This window comes from Pipistrellus kuhlii, unplaced genomic scaffold (genome assembly GCF_014108245.1).
Source record: "Pipistrellus kuhlii isolate mPipKuh1 unplaced genomic scaffold, mPipKuh1.p scaffold_m20_p_3, whole genome shotgun sequence".
In the NCBI taxonomy this organism is placed as follows: domain Eukaryota; kingdom Metazoa; phylum Chordata; class Mammalia; order Chiroptera; family Vespertilionidae; genus Pipistrellus; species Pipistrellus kuhlii.
In genome coordinates this window covers 10,283,289-10,305,655 of record NW_023425529.1, presented here as the reverse complement: position 1 = coordinate 10,305,655, position 22,367 = coordinate 10,283,289, and the positions used below count along the sequence as shown (strand labels likewise).

Sequence of the window (22,367 nt, the reverse complement as noted above, 5' to 3'; positions counted from 1 at the left end):
AGATTTCTCCATATTCTTGTCACCAATGATCCATTTTCCATTGATTTCTGGTTTCATAAAGAACTGTTGATAACAGAATCATGCCCACTTGCATTTTATGGTTTTGGAAACAGCCTCCCAGGTTGTGTTGACATTGTCTTCTGGTGGCTTCTCTTCGGCAGAGCTTAAGTAGACAGCTGGCTGCGCTGGTCTGTGGCGTGTTTGTGGAAAGTGAAGGAGTCGCTTTTGAAAGAAGACTTGGAACTGTTCTCCCTGTGATTGAAAAGGAAATTGATCCTGCAAACTTTGAAGAGGTAAGTTATTTTCCTAGGGAATGAGAGTTCTGCTAATTTTTATAGTTTTGCTTCAGGTGATACAGCTAATAGATTAAATAATGCATTCAAAATGCTTTTTTATTAATGAAAGCAATAGTTCAATGCAGTTGGATTTTTTTAAAATGTGGACTAAAGTAAGTTTTCTTCCCACAGTGTATGACAAAGGGTCTCAAGCAGGGAGATTTTGGCTCCCAGGGGACATTTAGCAATGCCTTACTGGCATCTATGTAGTGGTTAGAAGCCAGGGATACTGATAAACATCCTAAAGTACACAGCAAAGAATTAGGCAGTACAAATGTCAGTAGTGTTGAGGTTGAGAAATCCTGATGTACATTTGCACACTGGGATAAAAATGTCCATCAAACGCTTTGCAATTGTTGTCTTGGTTGATTTGCATCCTCCTGTTTTTAGATCATGGAAGAGACCAAAGAAAAAGCTGCAGATCGCCGTCTGTTTAGTTTTCTCACACTGATAAGTAAACTCATCAAGGAATGTAATATTATTCAGTTCACCAAGCCCTCTCAGACTTTGGGTAAAATCTGGGGTAAGTGTTGTCTTTTTCTTTAAATCTGAAAATAAGCACATTGTGATAGAATTATTGGAAATAAATTTGGGAAACCAGAATATGAATACTTCAGAAAGTGTAATGTCAAGGGAAAAGTCCATAAGAAAATGATTTAAAGGGCCTTTACACATTGATTACAGAGAAAATGTTTCTTTGGGGGGGATTAAATATATATATATATATATATATATATATATATATATATGTGTGTGTGTGTGTGTGTGTGTGTGTATACATACATATTAATTATAAGTAATACATTTCATTTATAAAATAAAGAATATTAATTATGGAAGAATATAAGAATGGAAAATATTCTCCAAAGTCCTCCTTGATGATAACTTGGCATATATTCCCTTCAGTCTTTTGGGGTGTCTTTTTTGTGTGTGGTTTTTTTTGAGATTGCATAATTCTATATAAACTTTTATATCCTGTTTATACTAGTATCTATCCCTTTAAATAGCTATAGTCCCTTATGTAAATATGCCATACTTTACTAAACCATGTCATTTTTGTGAGATACTTAAGTTATATGTCACTCTTTAAATGAAAAATATCTGATTTTTTAATTTAACATATTCAATTTTGTTTAGTCAGTAGGAAATAGACATTGGAATGAATGCTTTAATTACCCACCTGTTTCAAGAGAACTTGTGATCCTACGAGAAATATATGTCCTCCTCTGGTATGGCTCCCCTGAGACATGGCCAGATTATTACAAAGGATCATGTAGAACCAAAGTAAAACCAAATTCATGAAATACAGTGACAGAGACTAAAACTCAGATATGACATGATTCAACCAGAATTTTAATCTTATTTCCCAGCACCACAAGGCTTTCCACTGAATTCTCCAAGTGCAGTGTATGGAGAGTGGCCGTGGAGCTTGAGTATGGCCTTTAACGAATCCTACTTAGCAGTCTGAGCTCTGAGTCCCAGGCTTGGTTCTGCCTCTTACAGCTCGGTGTATCACTTGGCCCTTCTGACACATCCATTTCCTCATCTATAATCTCAGATGGAAATGACAGTTCCAGCCTCACAGAACTGTTGTGAGGTCTAAAAGCCCTGTGTCTGGCACATAAAAAGCATCATAAGTAATACTTTTCCAGTCAGCTATTTGGAGCCACCAATTTCAGTTATTATGAGAAACACATGTTTGTACGTATGTACGTATGTATATATGTATATACACAAACATTAATTTTAATTTAGAAATTGTAAATGTTAATGCCTCCTTAATGCCCTCCAATCTGAAAGTGGTTCTTATGGACCTGGTTTGTTTTAGGCTTACCTCTCCTGTGTCATTAGGAGCTGGTTTGCTAGTTGTTCCCAGTGTCTCTCACCGCATTGCTTCCTCATGTTCAGTTCCCCAGTCCAGGCACATCATAGGTTCTCAGGAAATGCCTAAGTTAGTCCTGTTTACCACCAGCGTCCAGAAATCTGTTGACATCTGAGAATGCATTTTGGTTCTCTTAGGTCACGTGCACGCTCACCTGAGACATCCACACAACTGGGTGTGGCTCACTGCAGCTCAGATTTTTGGATTGCTCTTTGCCTCTTGCCAACCAGAGGAGCTTATTAGAAAACAGAATGCCAAGAAAACGAAAAGGAAGCTCTCAGAGCCTGTAGCAGTCAGGTTCCTAAAAAGTGATCTTGACCAAAAGGTAAGGTTTCTCTAAAACCTTTCTTCCCTCGTGACTCGTGTGCGATGTTCATTCTAGTTCATGCAATATCCGGGGGTTAGGCCTTGGGAGAAATTCTTCCAGAGTATGTGAGTCTATAGAAATCTTAGGAACCAGAAAGGGGTTTCCTCAAGGCCAATGTTTTTCAAAGGTAATTTTTATGCTATCTATCTAGTCAGACTTTTACTTGGCTTAGTTAGACCATTCAGTATCTTAATGTCTAAGTTATCAACATTGGAAAATAAGATTAATACTGTCTGTCCTGCCTCCTTCAAAACCTTATGAATAATTAGTGAGGTCATGGTTCATGAAAATGTTAGGTAGGGACCATGTTATTTCCATCTCTGATTCCCTCGGGAGCAGCACAATGCCTGGCTCATAGTGGGATCTATGTATGTATTGATGAATGAGAAGAGTAAGAAGGGAAGAGGGGGGAAAGTATTGGAATGTTGTACAGTTCTCTTTTAATAATCTCAGAGATCACAGTCTTTATCTCTCTGCTTATATGTTTGTGGCAGTAGAAGGGAACTGTCATACAGTTTTTAGTCATGAACCTTCCCCTCTCCAAATCCACTCAGAAATGCCTTATATTGTATCTGCCAATGTCTGTTTTCGCAGATGAGAAGTATCTCCCTAGCCTCTTGCCATCAGTTGCATTCCAAATTCTTAGATCAGTCTCAAGGAGAGCAGGTAAGTATCATAATTCTATCCAGTAAAATAGAAGGGACCTATTCTACCAACAGTCTAGGAAAAGGCTCACATTTGGTGTTTGGTTTTTGTTTTGTTTTCCCTAGTTTAATGCTTGGGGAATTAACTGAAATATAAACATATACTCAAATACATGTTCAGTTATGCCCACATATCTAATTGACTCTAGGATCCATTGTGGGAATACTCTTGGCTGCATTTAAAATTCCTGATACAGACATTACACTGGGAAGCTGTTTATTAAATATTTTCATCTTCAGTCTTATCTACTCCACATTGTGACTAATTATTTTCATATTAAATTATAATATTGAATTCCTTTTCTTAGTATTTGAAGAGAAAGTAATATTCTTGCTACTGGGTGGTCTGAGAATTGTCTTAACAGAAGTAATTCTATCACTAAAAAGCTTTATATATTTCCATGTTATAAAGTTTAACCACATGTAAAATTAAATACAGAAAAGGCATTTATAAATATGCAGTAAATGTAAGTTGCTTTTGAAGAGTTGGTGTGCCGTGCCCTTTTCTCTTTTGGTAGCGCCGTTGGACAGGAGTGGTAAGGGAACACAAATGTGGCATATGGATAGGAGCAAGGCACTGGCACGGCTCTTGTGAGCTGTTACGGACCAGACAGAGCAATACAAACTAAGAAACTATAATAGAAACTAGGTGAATGCTGTATCTAACGTGTGATCTCAGCTGGCATACCAACACTTTTGTTTTGTTTTTTAGGTTGTTAAGAATTTGTTGTTCGTAGCTAAAGTCTTATATTTACTGGAACCTGATTCTGGCGATAAGCAAGGTCAGATGAAAGAAGGCATGGAAGAGCAAGAAGCTGTAGCCGGTGGTGTGGCCAGAGAGGCAGTAGAACAAGAGGCCCATGCAGATGGAAAGGCGGAATCTGACAAAGAAGAGAATGCAGAGGGGAAGAAAGAGCCGAGCAAGCCAGCCACGCTGCTGTGGTTGATCCAGAAGTTGTCTCGGATTGCAAAACTAGAAGCTGCGTATTCACCTAGAAACCCCTTAAAGGTGCGGTACATGTACAGAGTGACTCAACGTGGTGTGGGTGTGGGTGTGGGTGTGGGTGTGTGTTAATATTTTAATGGTGTTTAGTGATCCTCCCAAGTTCCTAAGAACTTTTGCACCCAAAACTGAGGCAGTAATATCTTCCCCCAAACGGACCTTGTTTCCTGTATTATTATTTGTATGGCTGGCTGCAAGTATAAGAAGAACACTTCTGATGTGTATTTTCAGAGAACATGCATCTATAAGTTTCTCGGAGCTGTGGCGATGGATCTTGGAGTAGACAAGGTGAAGCCGTATCTCCCAGAGATCATAGCTCCTTTGTTCCGAGAACTGAACAGCACCTATTCGGACCAGGGTAACCGTAGCCCCTCTTCTGAGTACTTTGCACCTCCCTCCTGAATGCTTCCTCTCCCTTTCTGTCCTCCCTTCTCCCTGCCAGTTTATGTTAAGAAAGAAAACTTGCTGGGTATCAAGATAATTAATAGCAAACAAATAAGGCATTTTGTGTTGTATTTGACTAACTTGGTTTTGCTTTCTTGTGTCTAAGAGTGAACGTTTCCTAAAAGATGTTTTACTCCTAGGCATAAATATTCAAAGAAAACTATAATTTGGAGTGGTTCTAAACCTCATGGTGCTGTATGAACAATATGAACTGTGAAATAATAATTCTCAAGAATTATAAGGCAGAAGTGTAAAATAATATTCAGTTTAAATCTCTCCCTTTTTCCTGTCAGCCTCACTGATTTTAAAATACCTATTTTGCTAATAAGAAAAGAGGGAATTGGGGGTTGGAAAGAGAAATTAAGCAGATGTTAAAAAGTTTTAAAATAAAGCAAATGAAGTTAATGTCAAAGTAGGACCTGCTGTGGTCCTACAACCTTGAGAGTTTCCTTCCTCTTAAAGAGGCAAAGCAGTGGTGAAGGTCAGGTCTGCTTTGGTTCTCATCAGCCAACATGTATGAGCACCTAATATTTGGCAGGCACTGGGAGTTCAACAGTGGAAAAAAGGCCTAGTCCCTATTTTCAAGAAATGTGAACAGGTACAGTGAAATTAATGCAAAAATCTGGGTTCTTTGCATTCGGAGAGAGGAGGCGGGAAAGCTTTTCATCAGCTTCACAAAGGAGTCTTTAATCCACACACGAGGAGTTGGGCCAGAGGTAAGCCTCTGTGACCTGTGAATGAGCAAGGGCCTGGAGAAACACACTTACCTCCCCCCATCTGCAGAGCTGAACAGGTTATTCAAATGTAACAGTGTTGTCCAGTTCTCAAATTAATGTCTTCTGAGCCAGGATTCTGCTAGAAAGTGGGCTTCATGGTCTCTGGTCTCTCATTGAATCCTGGATGAGATGGTGGCTGGGAGCTGTGTCCAACACTTCTGCTGCTGGTTTTTTCATCTCAAGTGTAGGGGTTTCAGATTAGCGTTTAATGTTCAAGTAATAAAAGTGATAATGCTGTTAAGAGTTTAAATTTCGCATGTTGTTGATTTTGTAGATATCCTTTCCAAGGTAACTGTCTCTGGTTATTATTCTGTGTGTGAACAGATCCTTTGCTGAAGAATCTATCCCAGGAAATCATAGAATTACTCAAAAAGCTGGTTGGGCTGGAGAGCTTCTCATTAGCCTTCGCCTCAGTACAGAAGCAGGCTCACGAGAAAAGGGCACTTCGGAAAAAGAGGAAGGCTTTGGAGGTATGTTTGCTATTTGAAAATACAACATGGCGTGTTCGTTATGCTTAGTGACTATTTTTAACTAGGGGTGTGTGTGCACACACGTGTCACACTGACCCAGTGAGGAAGAGGAACTAGCTGTGTTTGAGAAGTGTGGACGTTCTAGCTGGGGCTCCAGATTTTCTTTAGTGGGATCATACACATTTGTGATGCTTGAAGGTGAATGAAATAGTCCATATGTACATCTGATTTTTATTAGTTTAACATTTCCTTTAAAATTAATAGGAAATTTCTATTCTGTTTTCAAGTTTGTCACTAATCCTGACATTGCCGCCAAGAAGAAGCTGAAGAAACACAAAAGTAAAAGCGAAGCAAAGAAAAGAAAGATTGAGTTCCTGCGTCCTGGCTATAAAGCCAAGAGACAAAAGAGCCACAGCCTGAAAGATTTAGCGATGGTGGAGTAATGTGCTCCCTGTGCAGACAGTGTCTCATGAGCTTTCCAGTATATCTGCTACTCAGAAGTCACAGCAGATGTTTTTTATTATTATTTTAATATATTTTTATTGATTTCAGAGAGGAAAGGAGAGGGAGAGATAGAAACATCACTGATGAGAGAAAATCATTGATCAGCTGCCTCCTCCACTCCCCCTACTGCAACCCTTGACCAGAATCCAACCTGCGACCCTTCAGTTTGCAGGCCGACGCTCTATGCATTGAGCCAAGCTGGCAAAGGCAGTTTTTATTATTTAAGCAAAACTTTGGCAGAGATTGTATATAATACAGTTTAATATAATCATGCTCTTATTTTTTTAATTAAAACATTTTATAATACTACTGTATCTTCACTGTCTAAAAAGCATGCAGTACTAGCAACAGATTTTTTAAAAAGTTTTAAGATACACTAGTATTTTAAAACAGCAAAACAAAATATAGAAGTTAGGGGTAAGTTAATTATGATTTATAATACCCTTCTGTTGGAAATTGTAATACTTCATCAAAAGGACATTAGGAAAAATCTGCACAAATATGGAAATATAAACATATTCATCGATAAGAAGATTCAGTATCATGAGGCTAGTTCTTTCCCAAGCTGGATCCCACTGATTAAATGAATAACTGAGCAAAACCCCCAGTTCTTCATATTTTATATTTAATATATTTAATATTACTTTAACCAACTGATTCTAAATTTTGTTTTTCTTAATCCTCACCCGAGGGTTTTTTGTTTTTGTTTTTGTGAGAGAGGGAGAGAGAATGGAGAGGGAGACATTGACTGCCTCCCGCATGCACCCTGACCAGGCCCAGGGAACCTGAAACCAAGGTATGTGCCCTTGACTGGAATCAAACCCGGGGCCTTTCAGCCTGCCGGCCAATGCACTATCCACTGAGCCAAACCAGCTAGGGCTAATTCTAAAATTTATACAGAAGATAAGCTGAGCCATTATGCTCTTAAAAAAGAACAGAGTGTGGGGCTTCTCCTGTGAGTTATCAAAAGTGAGATACAGTGCTATCCAAAGGAGAGACATGTGGTAAATTGTACTTCATTATAATTAAGACTTCTACTTAGAAAAAGACTGGGCTATGGTATATACTGATAAAGGGTTATAACCAATCCCTGTGAATCAACAAAGATAATCCAATCAAAAGTGGCATTGCACAGAAGAAATACAAATGGTCCTTAAACATTAACAATTAGCCAATATGTTATATTCTTAAATACTAAAGTACTTAGGTACTGGTTGGTAAACAGTCACTACCTTGAGACCCCTATGTCAGAAATTAAAGGGTTACTATCTATCCTGGTAGGGGGTCCTCCTACGTCAGCTATGTCTAGTTGTTCAGCGTTTTTTAATCACTCCTGTCTGTATTCAACCTCGTTAATTAGGAAAATGCAAATTCCATTTAGAAACCTTCAGATTGATAAAGCTGACAATGTCAATGTTGGCGAGCATTTTATTATTTATATATCTGTATTATCTATATATATAAAAGCCTAAGCAACTGAATGACCAATCACTATGATGTGCACTGACCACCAGGGAGCAGACGCTCAACAAAAGAGCTGCCCCCTAATAGTCAGTGCACTCCCACAGTGGGAGCGCTGCTCAGCTGACCAACCCGTCCGTCCCAGTGGCCCACCAGCGCAGTGGCAGCCACTCACTCCCTCCCTCAGTAGTCCTGCAGTTCCAGTCTCTGAAGAGCAGGCCAGGCACCAATGGACCCGCACCGCTGGCATGATCCCAATAGTGCTGCTGGCCTCTTGGAAGTTCGCCTTGGGCTCTGAGGCCGCTTCCCCTCCCTAAATGCTGGCTCCCGACAACCAGCGCAAATGTCAGTGGGTCGGATCTGGATCCCATGCTGGCAAGGCTGTCCCACGCCGCCCAGGAGGCCAATTGTGTTTTGTCCCCACCCCCCCCTCGGGGCGGGTGCCAGACACAGGGCTCTCCTGATCAGGACTAAGTGGGTGCAAGCCTGTGGCAGGCACAGTGGGGCTGGGATGAGCAGGAGCCCCAGGCAGCGTTGGACTGCAGGTTTCCGCCCGATCCCCACAGGCACCCCAAGAGACCCCACCTGTGCACGAATTCATGCACTGAGCCTCTAGGATAATGATGGGAGAGTAGTACAGCATATGGCATCTGAATCAAATGTTCAAACATAACTTCAGCACCTATGTTTTGATGTAGATTGTGTCTCAAGCAAGAGTTCTTACACTTCCAAGGAGTGTGTAATGTGCCAAAGGAAAAATGGGAGGGAACTTGGAAGGCCAATTTCCATTAATTTTAAGTGATTTAGAATGCACATATTGCTTTATTCAGTTTTTCAAAATTAAAAGTAACAGACAAAATCAGAACAAATACCTCAGGGATATCGAGCACAGCTTTGTTTTAATTAGTATTTATTGAGCACCCACTGGGTGCCAGCTGCACCACACTAGATGCAAGGGATACTAACAGTAAATAAAGCAAGGTCCCTGCCCTCAAGGAGCTTACGTTTCCACAACTTAAAGTGCATCTCAAGTATCCTGCTGACATTTCAACCACTTTCAGTGTAATCACGTCATAGCATACCTACAACCAGTTATAGAACAGAATGTTAAAACTAAAACATGCCTTTGATATTATTTGTCCAAGTCTCTTGTTTTTTAGAGAGAGAGAAAAAAAAAACTGAAGGAATGGCCACATGTGCCTAGAATTCATGGGTTGGTGTGGTCTTTTTTGTTTTTTTAGATTTTTATTAATATCAACATTCAACTCCTGTAACATACCTGTATAGTTGTTTCCTGCCAGACCAGGCCTTATAATTCATACCATATTAAAATAAGTATATGCTCTTTTATCCCATCTTATTCTTCACAATAAACCAGCAGGATCAGGATCATCTACATGCTGAACTTGGCTATAGCTTCCTGGCCCCGCCTCAGAATTTAAGATGGTGAGGGCCATATGCTGGACAGCACCTGCCCGTCATGGCCTCACTTCCCATACTTCTATTTTCACAGTGATCCTGAACTTCTCCATTTGACACTGAAACCAAACAAATTAGGAGTGGGTACTGGAAAATAAGAAGAGTAAATCCCACAGGCAAAAAGAGAAAGCCACATTCATTAGAGTGGAGAGAATAACCAAAAGTGTGAGGGAAAGGCCAGAGGCCAACATTTGGACAGTGTCAGGGACAGGAAATGAATCCCTAGTGTTTCTGAAAGTTGAGGGGCACAGTAGTACTAAGCTCACTTTACCAGCATCTAATATCTTAAATGCTACCCAACTTAAAAAATAAAAAAACTTCTCCCCAATTTTAGTAGTTCCTGAGGACTATATTTACTTCTGTTACACTGGAGCTAATTCTGTGGTAGAATGGGCAGTTTGAAAAGTTCCTTTGACCATAATTGATAGCCTATGAGTAAACCTAATTTCTAAAACCAAGAATGCTCAATTTCTCCCTGTGACCAATGAAATTTTTACTTCACCAATCAAATTTATATGTCCAATTACAAGTAGATAAAAGGAATGAAAGACAGTAAAAACATCTTTTATAATGCTTAAAATATATCTTTATTTCCTTCAATGTAAATTTTTTTTAATGTGTTGTGAATTCATCAAATATAACCATTTAGGACTATTTTTACTACCTCTACTAGTATGGACAGATAAATTTACAGGCATTATTTTGAATGTACAGTCTACTTCAGTTAGCATAATTTTATGTAGGGAGTTATAGCAATTGAACTTACATATGGTGAAGTTCATGGGACAAGCTTCTGATCCTGAAGTCTCACTTTGAGCCCGGCTCCCAGCTTACTAGCAGTTGGGCAAGCCAAGCTATCAACTCAAGACTCGACACGTCCATAAAACAAAAACATTACGTTACAATCTGTCCTATCTACTAGTACATCACAGGGTTCTTGACTGAATTATAAAATAACTATTTCAAAGATACATCAGTAATTATTTCAACTTCATGCCTATAACCAAAAGCTTTAAATGAAACAGTTTAAATAAAGTGGTTACTGAGCAAATGAAAACTATATCACTCACTATGTTCCTAGACTACTCTATTTAGAGTTAAATTTTTTGAAAAATTTAATTCATTTTAGAGGGGAAAAATTTGAGCTAAGGTATTTATTAGTGTTTATACAAACAATCTGCAACCACATTCAAAAATAGGTTTTTTCCCCTCCATAAGAGTGCATTCTTTAATAAGACTGTATTTGAATAAGAATTTCACACAAATATAATATATACCTTAATAATACAAGAAAGCAAGGAAGGAATATTTACATCATACAGACCAGTCAGTTGGTTCAATCACGATGAGCTATCCTTCCATCCAAATATTTTTTATATTTATTACAAATGTGTAGTTAGTTCAGTATATGCCAACAATCATACACAGCTCTAACATTTAGTGAAGCACACTTAACTATTTCCAAAGGGACATGGGATGTGGTCTTCATTTCAGAAGAGCAGAAGGACTGGATTATTGTCTGCTCTTTAATGCTTCAACTAACCTATAAAGAGAAAATGAATGGTTTCATAAATTTAACTTCAAACATTCAGGTATAGAGTATGATCATTTATAAACTTTATACTGGAGATGGGTTCCAAAGCACTTAAAATATATTTTTATTGATTTCAGAGAGAGGGAGAGGGAACGATAGAAACATCAATGATAAGAGATAATCATTGACTGGCTGCCTCCTGCATGCCCCCTACTGGTGATTGAGCCCACAACCTGGCCATGTGCCCTTGACTGGAATCAAAATGAAATCAAACCCTTCAGTCTGCAGGTGGACACTCTATCCACTGAGCCAAAACAGGTAGGGCTCCAAAGCACTTTAAATGATTATGGTTAAGATAGTTATATTAGAAAAATGAAGTTATGCACTTGATTTCGAAGAAGGTCTTTTAGCTTTCATTTTGTCTATGCTTTGAATGAACAATCTAAAAACCTACTTTCAGGCTGCTACTGCTACTGCAGGGCTAGATGCAGGTAATTCAGAGGTGACAACTAGTCTCAGTCCTCAAGGAGCTAATCTAATGAAATATACAAATCAATTATGAGATGATGCAACAAGTACTGTATCACAGATCTGTGACAAGGACATCGGTGTGTGTGTGGTAAGGCAGTGGGCATGGAGATATATCAGGAAAGACTCTTGAAGAGAGGAAAGCCTTAACCAAGGTCCTAAAGGGTAAGAAATTGGAGGCTAAAATAAGGCAGGAAAAAGATAGAAAAATGGCAGAATGCTTGTTTTCTAATCAGATAGGTATGGTTGAAATAAAAGCTAAAGCACATTAAGGCAAGTGGAAGATAAAGTTGGAGGAACTCAATACAAGTCACTAAGTAATATGAATTTCATCCTTAAGACATAAAGGAAATTACATGTGTACACAACTGCATACACACACACACACACACACACACGCACAGATGGCTTCTAGAAACATGATGCTTACCATTCCATTGCCTCATCAAGGCCAGTGCCTTTGGTTGCTGAAGTTTTGAATATCTGCCATTTTCGGTCCTTCAAGGCAGGTAACCCAAGTGAATTTGCCATCTCTGAGGGAGTCATAGCCTGTTCCATGTCTTGCTTATTTGCAAATACCACCAAAATGGCTTTTCTCAGCTCTTCTTCCTAAATAAATCAGAAGATATTTAATTTCCTTTCATCAATGTGCTCCCTTGAGTTTAGGTAGACATGCCCCAAATACAATATTTTAAAAGTACATTTCCTAATTATTAAGATACAATGTTCATTAAAAATTATTTTAAATTATAGAGAAGTACTAAGGAAATAAGCTTACCCCAATCCTACCTCACAAACATGGTCACTATTAACATTTTGAGTATTTTCTACAGCTTTGTAATTCAGATATTTATGGTTTATTTAGTAAATAAATTTCTATATTTAAAATTGAATTTACAGTTACATGCCCTGCTTTAAACCTAAACATTAAATCATGATTTTCCAAACAAAATTTTCTCACAAAAAAAGGTTAAACATACTCTACACTATAATTTACATGCACAATAAACTATATGACTTTTTCAGTATTAAACTCTTTTTAGATTCTTTTTACTTACCTATTTAAAAAAAACAAAAACAGGTTAAGTCATTATATAAAAATCTTTGTGTAAATCTCTATTTCCTTAACATAATTCTTTAAAAATGAAATCAAAATATGAAAACTTTTTCTGATTCTTGTTATATATTAATACACTGCCTTCCAAAAAGTTCTAAACAATTTCAATTCCACCAACAGTATATATGATAGTGCCTATTTTCAATGCAGCCTTGGTAGAACTAGAAATGATATACTTTTTCAGACATAGCATCCTATCATATGATTACTAGAGGCCTGATGCATGAAAATTCATGTGGGAGTAGGCCTTCTTTCCCCTGGCTGCTGGCACTGGCTATCCTCCGGCACCTGGGACCCGAGCTGCTTCTCTTTGGCCATCGCCACCAGATACCTAGGACCCGGGTTGTTTCTCTTTGGCTGCAGCCGCTAGGCACCCAGGCTTCGCTCCAGTCCCAGGTTCATTCGGAAGGTCATCCGGATTGACACCCAGAAGGACAGTCGATCTAATTAGCATATTACCCTTTTACTATTATAGATTAAGGCATTAAAAATGTATTATTAGCAATATATTTTTCTCTTGTGAATTGTAGTTTATGCCTTTTGCTCATCTATATAATGAGTGGCAGATATTGGTATTATTAAAAACACTAATTCTTGCCCTGGTTGGTTTAGCTCAGTGAATAGAGCATCAGCCTATGAACAGAAGGGTCCCGGGTTTCAATTCCGGTCTGGGGCATGTGACCAGGTTTCAGGTCAGTAAGGGGCATGCAGGAGGCAGCCAACTGATGATTCTCTCTTATCATTGATGTTTCAATCTCTCCCTGTCCTTTCTTCTCTGAAATCAATATAAATATATTTAAATAAATACACTAATCCTTAAGTCATTAATTGTAATAAAAGTGTCTCTGCTTCCGTTTTTTTTGTTTGTTTTTTAAATATATTTTTATTGATTTTACACAGAGAGGAATTGAGAGGGATAGAGAGTTAGAAACATTGATGAGAGAGAAAGATCGATCAGATGCCTCTTGCACACCCCCCACTAAGGATGTGCCCACAACCAGTGTATTCTTGACCAGAATCAAACCCGGGACCTTTCAGTCCACAGGCTGACTCTCTATAAACTGAGCCAAACCGGTTTCAGTTCTGCTTCCGTTTTATCTTAATTTATATTGTCTGGCATCTGAGCTTTGTGAGTTTTAGTTGAATAGGATTAAATCTATCTTTTCTTTTTCTTTTGTAATTCTTTCCAATCCTTTGATTTAGAAAAAACTTTTCTATCCAGAAATTTTAAACATACCTCTTATATATTCTTATAGTTAAAATCATCCACGATTTAATGTTTAGTTCATTTTTTTAAAGCAGGTATAGAACTATGTGTAAATGTGACTTTAAATGTATAAATTTATTTACTAAATAAGCTGAATTAGAAAGCAGAAGAAAATACCCATTTTCTACTTTTTTTTTTTTTCCACTCCCTGGCTGAACTGCCATGTCTCAAATAAAGCTACCGCCACCATCTACTCTTTGCCCAGGGGAAGTGAAAACAAGTCAGATCTCAAACCTCCTTCACTCAATGTCTCCCCATTCATAATACAAACCAAAGAGCCTGAGCTGAGGTGTATATGGGGTAGGTTTACTCTGCCTCCTGTTTCTGTACAGTCAGTGTAAGCACACAGCCTGTCATTTTCTACATTTAAGTCTTTACTCCATTTAGAATTTATTTTTGTGTATGAAAAAGGTAAAATAGTTTTATCAATAAGTTTTAATATAATGGTCAAGTTACAAGGCTGAATTTTTATTTTTATTTTTTGGGGTCTACAACCATCTACCCAACAATATTTCTGGAGTAGGAAATAATATGCATAAAAGAAAATTATAATAAAGGCATGGAGGGTGGGAGACATCCCTGCTCTCCTTTTAATTATTCCTGCATATAATAAATAATGGAAACAGCAAGCAAATGTAAATGTTTTCCCCACATTTTAGTAAGATTTCCTTACCTCCAACATGGCAACTAACTCTGATTTGGAAATGCCAATTCGGTCTCGGTCACAACTGTCTACTACATAAATGACGGCATCTGTGTTTGAATAATAACATCTCCAGTATGGCCTAAAGAAAATTCAGAAATAATAACTATGTTATTATTTGAAAAGATTAAACTGCTATGTTAATTTCATGCAAGGCAGGTACTAGTTACCTGCCAATATGGTCCCACCCATGTTAGAATCACTACCATAATGATGCAGTGTTTCCAATTGATACATATCATATCCCTCAGACATGAAGATGGAAAGAATATTAATAAATATTAAATCACAGAAGTTCAAACTTTAGGCTGAGAAAAATCTATAACCGATAACACTAAAAAGTTGTACACAGACCTGATCATTATCCTATACAATAAAAGGCTAATATGCAAATTGTTCCTACAGGCAGTTCAACCATTCAGGTATTAGATGTGCACTGACCACCAGGGGGCGGCACGAAACATGGTAGGCATCGGTGACGGGGAGGGGAGGCCCCCAGGCAGGCAGCTACCAGGGACCCTACCCATGCACAATTTTTGTGCACTGGGCCCCTAGTATCTTATAAACCTTTAACTAGGAATTAAGAGGAATGGGTTCCTTAAAAAATTTTTAAGTAACTTTATGTAATAGGCATTAAATTGATCACTAAAGATGCAAAGGAGTCAAATGCATAAAGTTAGAAACAGAATCAAAAGTGCTTTAAGAAATAAAACACGTTAAAAGGAAGCAAGACATTTGGGGAATGCACTACTAATCTTTTAAGGTGGAATCATAGTGAGCAACCACCAACAGTCACCATACATTTCCAGTTGCCACATCAAGCACAGAATGCTGGGCAGGAGACCTGAGTTCCCCCAAGCATCTATGTTCACATTAGCCCCAAGCAGTGGGCCTGAAAGGCATTTTTATGAAATTTAAGACAGTCTGTCTCACAGAGGAAGGGGTTGGCCAGAACTAAACGGAGGACTCTTTAGTAAAAACATTAAATCTTGAGAGTCTCATGAAAACATGTTTTATTTAAGTGATAGCTGAAGAACTGGTTTCCTTAGATTTAATTCAGTTGAGAGAACAGGCAGGTTTACCTCATTTTAAATTAGGTAGCTACTCAGCCATCAGAAAAGATGAAATACTGCCATTTATGACGACATGGATGGACCTTGAGAATATTATCCTAAGCAAATAAGTCAGTCAGGAAAAGCTAAGAACCACATGATTTCACTCATGTGTGGAATATAAAACTGCAACTCACTGACAAAACAACATATACTGATTACCAGAAGGGAATGGGGGAGGGGGAAATTAATCATTTGCCTGCCATAAGCGTCTACAGACCAACTTTAAAATCATTTTTTGTGAGAATTTTCAACTGAAAATATTCAAGAACACCCGATTTATAATATATTTATTTTTATAATATTCATTGCAAACTGATTTTTTAAATTAAATTCAAAATATCATGGCATGTGGGGATGGTTTCTGTTTTGGACATGTGGCAGTTAACTGGTTAAAGGAAAAAGGGGGCCAAATACATAGTGATGGAAGATGGTCTGACTTGGGCACAGAGTGCAATATACAGATCATGTATACAGAAATGTACACTTGAAATCTATATAATATTATTAGCCAACTAGAGGTCCGGTGCATGACATTCATGCACTGGGGGAGGAGGAGTCCCTCAACCCGGCCTGCGCCCTCTTGTAGTCCAGGACCCTCAGGGGATGTCTGCAGAGCGGTCCTTAGTGCTGCCATGGAGGCAGGAGAGGCTTGTCAGCTGTGAGCCCAGCTTCTGGCTGAGGTGTGCTCCCCTGTGGGAGTGCACTCACCACCAAAATCTGTTCAGCTACTGTGTTGAGCGTCTGCCCTCAGTGGTCAGTGTGCATCATAGTGATGGTTTGGTCTATTTGAATATTAGGGTTTTATTATATAGGATGTGCCCCAATAAATTTAATTAAAAAAGTAAAAAACATTTTTCAAGAAAAAGCAACAACCACTAGGTGCCTTCCATTTAAATTACAAAAAAAAAACAAAAAAAAAAACCACAAAATAAATAATCTGATCTTTGTACCATACCTGATACTGGTCTGTCCTCCTAAATCCCAGACTTGAAATTTAAGGTTCTTGTATGTTACCGTCTCAACATTAAATCCAATGGCTGGAAGATAAATCAGTAGTTTATGTAGACACTAATGCATTCTTATCTTCAAAGTACCCAATCTAATTGAGTTTCTGCAACAAATGGTAACTGTTGAATTACATTAGTGGTTGAGATATTCCATTAAAGACAAGTCAGTATGCTGTGCTATACACACACACACACACACACACACACACACGCATACACAATAAGATCAGCATCACCTTCAGATTATATAATAATCCTCAGTCTCCTCTGCAAATACGTAGGTAATTTTTAGCTCAACATAAGTCCTATTATGTTAAACTCATAATACAATACTAACATACAAAAGTGTTCAAAAAATATATTTAAAAGGACATTGTAGATGTATTTTAAAATCTGAATTTTGGCAAATAGCAAATAAACAGAACAAAATCAAGAAAGCACAGATTCTAAACTTCAGTGGGTAAGGGCACAACAATGGCTGTTATTGCTTTATGGAAGTTGGGTTCTCCAATGCTGGCAATTTCACACACCCTCTGCAAGACTTCCTCAAGCACTGGTCTGTAATAAGGTCATAGCTGGATGACCAAAAGGAAGATCTCTCATCCCTTTTCTCTGCCATCCTTCTTAGGTGGAGCCCTGACACCACGCAGATAAGGCAGGATACCACTATTTTCATTGAAAGGAATCTAAGAGAAAGTGCAAAGGATGCTAAAGAAAATTAGGAGTGGTATATACAAAGTTTACTATGATTTTATAAGCTTAAAAAAAAAAAGCACAGTAAAAACTGACAGGTGAGCTGAACAATTTTTATTTTAGACTTAGTTTACATTGGTAAATGATTCATATGTGTATATACCAAGTGTGCTTATTAACTAGAAATAACTATCCTATATAATAAAAGGGTAACATGAAAATTGACCCTAACAGCAGAACAACCAGCTGCTATGATGCGCACTGACACCAGGGGGCAGATGCTCAATGTAGGAGCTGCCCCTGGTGGTCAGTGCACTCCCACAGGGGGAGCTCCCCTCAGCCACAAGCCAGGCTGATGGCTGCGAGTGCAGCTGCGGTGGCAGCAGCCTCTCCTGCCTACGGATGTCCCCCCGAGGGCTCCAGGGCTGCCAGAGGGATGTCTGACTGCCAGCTTAGACCTGATCCCCCGGGGAGCGAGCCTAAGCTGGCAGGTGGACATCCCCTGAGGAATTCCAGACTGTGAGAGGATACAGGCTGGGCTGAGGGACCTCCAAGTGCAGGAATTTTTGTGCACCAGGACTCTAGTACTATTATAAGCAGCCAGAGCAAAAAACTAAAAAGTTCATAATGTCTCCCTTAGACTTGGGTAGGTGTGAAATCACCATCTTCACCAAGATTAGGAGCATAGTTTCTATGCAAAGAACAAGAGTGTGGTGTAGCCCTAATTGGTTTGGCTCAGTGGATGGCGCATTGGCCTGCGGACTCAAGGGTCCCAGGTTCGATTCTGGTCAAGGGCATGTACCTAGGTTGTGGGCACATACCCTGTGGGGAAAGTGCAGGAGGCAGCTGATCGATGTTTCTAACTCTCTCCCTCTCCCTTCCTCTCTGTAAAAAAATAATTATATATAGTGTGGTGTAAATCAGCTTTCACTGAAATGCAATCCACTGGGTTATGTGCACTGCAGAGATGATGACCAAGACAGATCCAACAGTGATGGGCAATTTTGAGAATCAAAAAACAAGGGAACTGAAACTTATTGAAGGTGGCAAAAAGAAAAAAAGATATCAGTTTCAAAAGTCCTTTCATAAAAGCTAGCCTTCTTTTTGTAATTTTAAATTCAAATAGTACTAAAAAGAAACACCTTGAATGACTGAGCAACGTTAGAGACATAATTTACATACTCTTAAACAGCTGAGCCAGTGGGGCTCAGTGGTTGAGCGTTGGCACATGAACCACGAGGTCATGGTTCGATCCCCAGTAGGGCAGATGTAGGAGGCAGCCGACCAATGATTCTCTCTCATCACTGATGTTTCTGTCTCTCTCCCTCTCCCTTCCTCTCTGAAATCAACAAAAATACATGTACATATATATATTTTTAGAAGTGTTATCAAGAATATGCTCATACTAGAAGTTTACAATATCCTTATCAATTACTTTATTATATTATTAATTAAAAATAAAATTATGTTAGATAGAAAAGAGAAAGCTCTTATAACTTTTCGTACTTACTAGGAATAGTAGTAACAACCTCTCCAACCTGTAATCTGTACAAAATTGTAGTTTTTCCTGCTCCATCTAATCCCAAAATTAAAATCCTCATTTCTCGGGTTCCAAATAGACTTGAAAATATACTTGAGAAAAAGCCACCTAAAAAAATAATAAAAGCAAAAAATTTATTAAGTATCATTTTTTTAAACTGGTCCACAAAACATTTACTCTTGCCCCTTGAAAGCTACATCAAATTTAATATTATTTTCCTGGTTTCATATATGTGTATTTTTGCTCCCACTGAAACATGTTATTCAACACAAAATAAGTAAATTATTGATTGTTATCATGTTCTAGATAATGTATCAGACAAGTACAGAAGATACAGTAAAAATAAGAGATATATGACCACCGCCCTTACGGAGTTCACTTTTCAATAAAGAGAATATGAGCACCTTAGCATGATCTCCCCATTACCCCTAAAACCAAAGGGCAAATCTGAATGACAGGGAAACAATGAGATCCTTGCATAGGAAATACAATTATCATTGCTGTACAGCTGCAGTATCATCATAGTAACACCTTTAATTGATAAGATTTCTATTAACAAAAAAACAAAAACAAAAAAAAAGTGAGACACAGAAGCCCAAAATAAAAACTATTCTTGGTAAAAAAAAAAAAAAAAAAAAAAAAACCTAATTAAAAAACATAATGCTAACATTTCAATGCATCATGAAATATTTCCAGAAAACTTCCTATAGCAAAGTACAGTGTAACAGAAAGCACTTGTAACCAGAGAGTAGTGTGGTTACTGGATGTGGAGGAATAGGAGAAAGGAAGAGATGTACAAGCTTTTGTTGAAAGATGAACATTTTTGAGACCTATTGTACAGCATGGTGATGAAGGTTAATAATAATGTAGTTTACACTTGAAATTTGCTAAGCAAGATCTCCAGAGGTTCTCGCCACACACACACACACACACACACACACGCACACACACGTGCACATGTGCTTGCGCCACACACAATTATGTGAAGTGATGAATGTGTTAGTTTGACTGTTACTTCACAGCTATGCTTATATCAAAATACCATGTTGTACATCAAAATACACACAATTTTTATTTGTCAATCATCAGTAAAGCTGTGTGGGGTAATTAACATTAAAAAAGTCCTTCTAGAAATGAATTGTGTTTAAGTAAAATAAACCTAAAAAGTAAGGGATATGGAAATTTAGAGTCTTTATTATTCTAACAACAAATAAAGCTTTAAAAACATTTTTTTTCTTTTATGTTTACCAAAAACAAACAAGAAAAGCACTTTGGTTTGACTCTTTCCCACCGAAAGCCATTATATTGAAAAAAAAAGTTACATTAAACAGTATTTTAAAAATTGAGGACAGAAATGATGCCACTCAATAAGTGGCTATTTGACAAAGAAATGGCACAAGTTAAGAGCTGCGAGTCTGGAAAAATGAGCACATGGGCTAGAGAACCTTAGGAAAGTGTAATAGAAGGGGTGGGAATTGACAAAATTCTTTCTACCTTTTACAAGTATATATATAAAATATATACATAAAATATATATAAAATATATATAAAAGTACACACACACGTGTGTGTGTGTGTGTGTATACTTTTTTTAAGGCGGAAGAGCAAAACTGAGGGCGGTTATGGAAAAAGACAGAAAAGTGCTTGCGATGTTCCAGGGCAGGAAGTAAAAAAACTCCCTAGAAAACCGGGGAAGGATTTAAATAAGCCAAAGACTTCCCATCTCCGTTACAGAGCTGTAAGCAAGCGCAAGCATCTGTCATTTCCTTCTGGACTCTTGCGAGGGAGGAGGCTTCATTGTACCTGCTGCTTGTGCTGGCACTCCAAAATCTGAGATCACAAGCCCTGCACTCACCAGACCCTCCCCACCTCCTTCCCCCGCTTCATTCCCTACACGAAACGCTACAGAGAAGCAGACACACCGCCAGGAGGCCATGGGACAACACGACGAGCCACACCTCCCTCTGGATTCTTTAAAACGGACGCGGTCCCAGCGGCCAGGAGGGAGGAGGACCAGCTTCCACGAATGGGGTCAGATCTCACTTTCCCCAAGAACCCTCAGCGAACCTGGGGCAGACACTGCCGAGCTCTGCAAGACAGCTCAGCCCCGCGAGTCCACCTGGGGCTGAGGAGCTGAGGGGAAAGTCCACGGTCCGGGGAGAGGCCTCGGGCGCAGAGCCGGGGGCTCCCAGGACGCAGCCCTGACCCCGACCCCGCTCTGGGGACCAAGGAAGGGAAAGGGGCGGGGGCGGCCGCTCCAGGCAGGTCCACCCCCCCCACCCAGGTGAGGGAGATCCCAGCGCCCCACCCTGTGAGAAGCCGGCTCCTCAGGGTGCCCAGGCCGGCCACCCCCTCTCCTCCGCCCGTCCCCAGCCCGCGGCCGCAGCCCCTCCTCAGACCCCCTCACCCATGATGAAGCGCCTGTCCGCCTTCGTCGATCGTCAGAGACAGGCCCCGGACTCGGCAGCGACTCTACTGGATCCCCGGCGCCGCCACCTCCGCTCGTCTCGGGCCTCCCGTGGCTCGGAGGCGGTTTCCTTGGAAGCCTCCAGTCAGCCAGCAACTTCCACGTCGGCCACCCGGCGTGGGCGGGAGGGAGGGAGGGAGGGAGCGGCCGCCGCGCCTGCGCGGCGGAGAACGGCCTGTGCGTCCGCGTCGTTGCTTTCGACCCAAGGCCGCGGCGCGCGGGGTGAATAAGCAGTGCGAGAGCCAGAAGGGGGGAAAAAAAAATAGCCAAGGACCCAGAGTCTCTTCTGCTTCTGTTCCCTCGGACGGAAAGGACTTCCGAACCACGGAACGTGGAATTTTCGTTTTAAATTCTAGCTCCAAGATGTGGCGAATCCGTCAACCAGGAACGCGAGTCGGGCTTCCTGAAGCAGCGTCACTGGACGCGCGCGCCGACGACGACGACGACGACGGCGGCGGCGGCGGCGGCGGCGCAAGAGCTGCTGGTTCTGAAGCGCCCGGCGGGGGCGACTCCACGGAGCCTAGGTGCTTTACCGATCAGGCAATAGGACGTGGTAATAATAATAATAATAATAATAATAATAATAATAATAATAATAATAATAATAATAATAATGATAATAGGGGGTCCCCTCTGCCACCGATGCGCCGCAGCCTTACACCTAAGCCGCCGACTGCAGATCTTTGGCGTCGCCAGCTTCAGAAGCCCCGCCCCCTTTCGTCCACCTGACTGCACACCTGTCCGCCCCTCCGTGATTGGCAGCGTGGACGGGCCAGTCCCAGTCCTGGGCATTTGGGTTGGAGGCCTGCTCCCTGGAGGGGCGTGGGTCGGGAGTCATGTTGATCCTGAAAGCAGCCACACTTGGAGGATGGGGAGAAGGGAGACTAAATTTTTTATTTTTTATTAAGGTCCTCATCCCCCTATTCCTGTCTCCCACCCCTCCCCACGCAGGCCCCCACTCCCCTGTTGTC

At 39.9% G+C, this 22,367-nt stretch overlaps 2 protein-coding genes and 1 non-coding gene across 9 annotated transcripts in view; 1 reads left to right on the top strand and 2 right to left on the bottom strand.

Annotated features, from left to right (window-relative positions):
- UTP20 (UTP20 small subunit processome component) overlaps window positions 1-6,794 on the top strand; it is a 91,981-nt gene extending 85,187 nt beyond the window's left edge. Inside the window, exons 55-63 of one of the 7 annotated variants that reach the window (XM_036454935.2) lie at window positions 162-293; window positions 726-858; window positions 2,355-2,542; window positions 3,179-3,250; window positions 4,001-4,297; window positions 4,523-4,649; window positions 5,836-5,981; window positions 6,269-6,487; window positions 6,693-6,794. In XM_036454935.2, coding sequence (XP_036310828.1) covers window positions 162-293; window positions 726-858; window positions 2,355-2,542; window positions 3,179-3,250; window positions 4,001-4,297; window positions 4,523-4,649; window positions 5,836-5,981; window positions 6,269-6,424 — 1,251 coding nt within the window. In that variant the 3' untranslated portion in view covers window positions 6,425-6,487; window positions 6,693-6,794. Of the gene's footprint in view, window positions 1-161; window positions 294-725; window positions 859-2,354; window positions 2,543-3,178; window positions 4,298-4,522; window positions 4,650-5,835; window positions 5,982-6,268; window positions 6,488-6,692 lie in introns of those variants that run through there. The other 6 variants (XM_045587607.1, XM_045587608.1, XM_045587609.1 and 3 more) reach the window with 6 other exon arrangements.
- Window positions 6,795-9,168: 2,374 nt separating this feature from the next.
- Window positions 9,169-21,542, bottom strand: ARL1 (ADP ribosylation factor like GTPase 1). The gene is made up of 6 exons (XM_036454945.2): window positions 21,337-21,542; window positions 18,900-19,037; window positions 16,645-16,726; window positions 14,545-14,656; window positions 11,918-12,096; window positions 9,169-10,968 (listed from the first exon to the last, which is right to left on the bottom strand). Exons 1-6 carry the CDS (start codon window positions 21,338-21,340, stop codon window positions 10,938-10,940), a joined length of 546 nt encoding a protein of 181 aa, XP_036310838.1. The 5' UTR covers window positions 21,341-21,542; the 3' UTR covers window positions 9,169-10,937.
- On the bottom strand, window positions 14,116-14,245 carry LOC118731077. Its single transcript, XR_004991776.1, has one exon. It is a non-coding gene; the product is annotated as a small nucleolar RNA SNORA51 (small nucleolar RNA).
- Window positions 21,543-22,367: the final 825 nt, after the last annotated feature.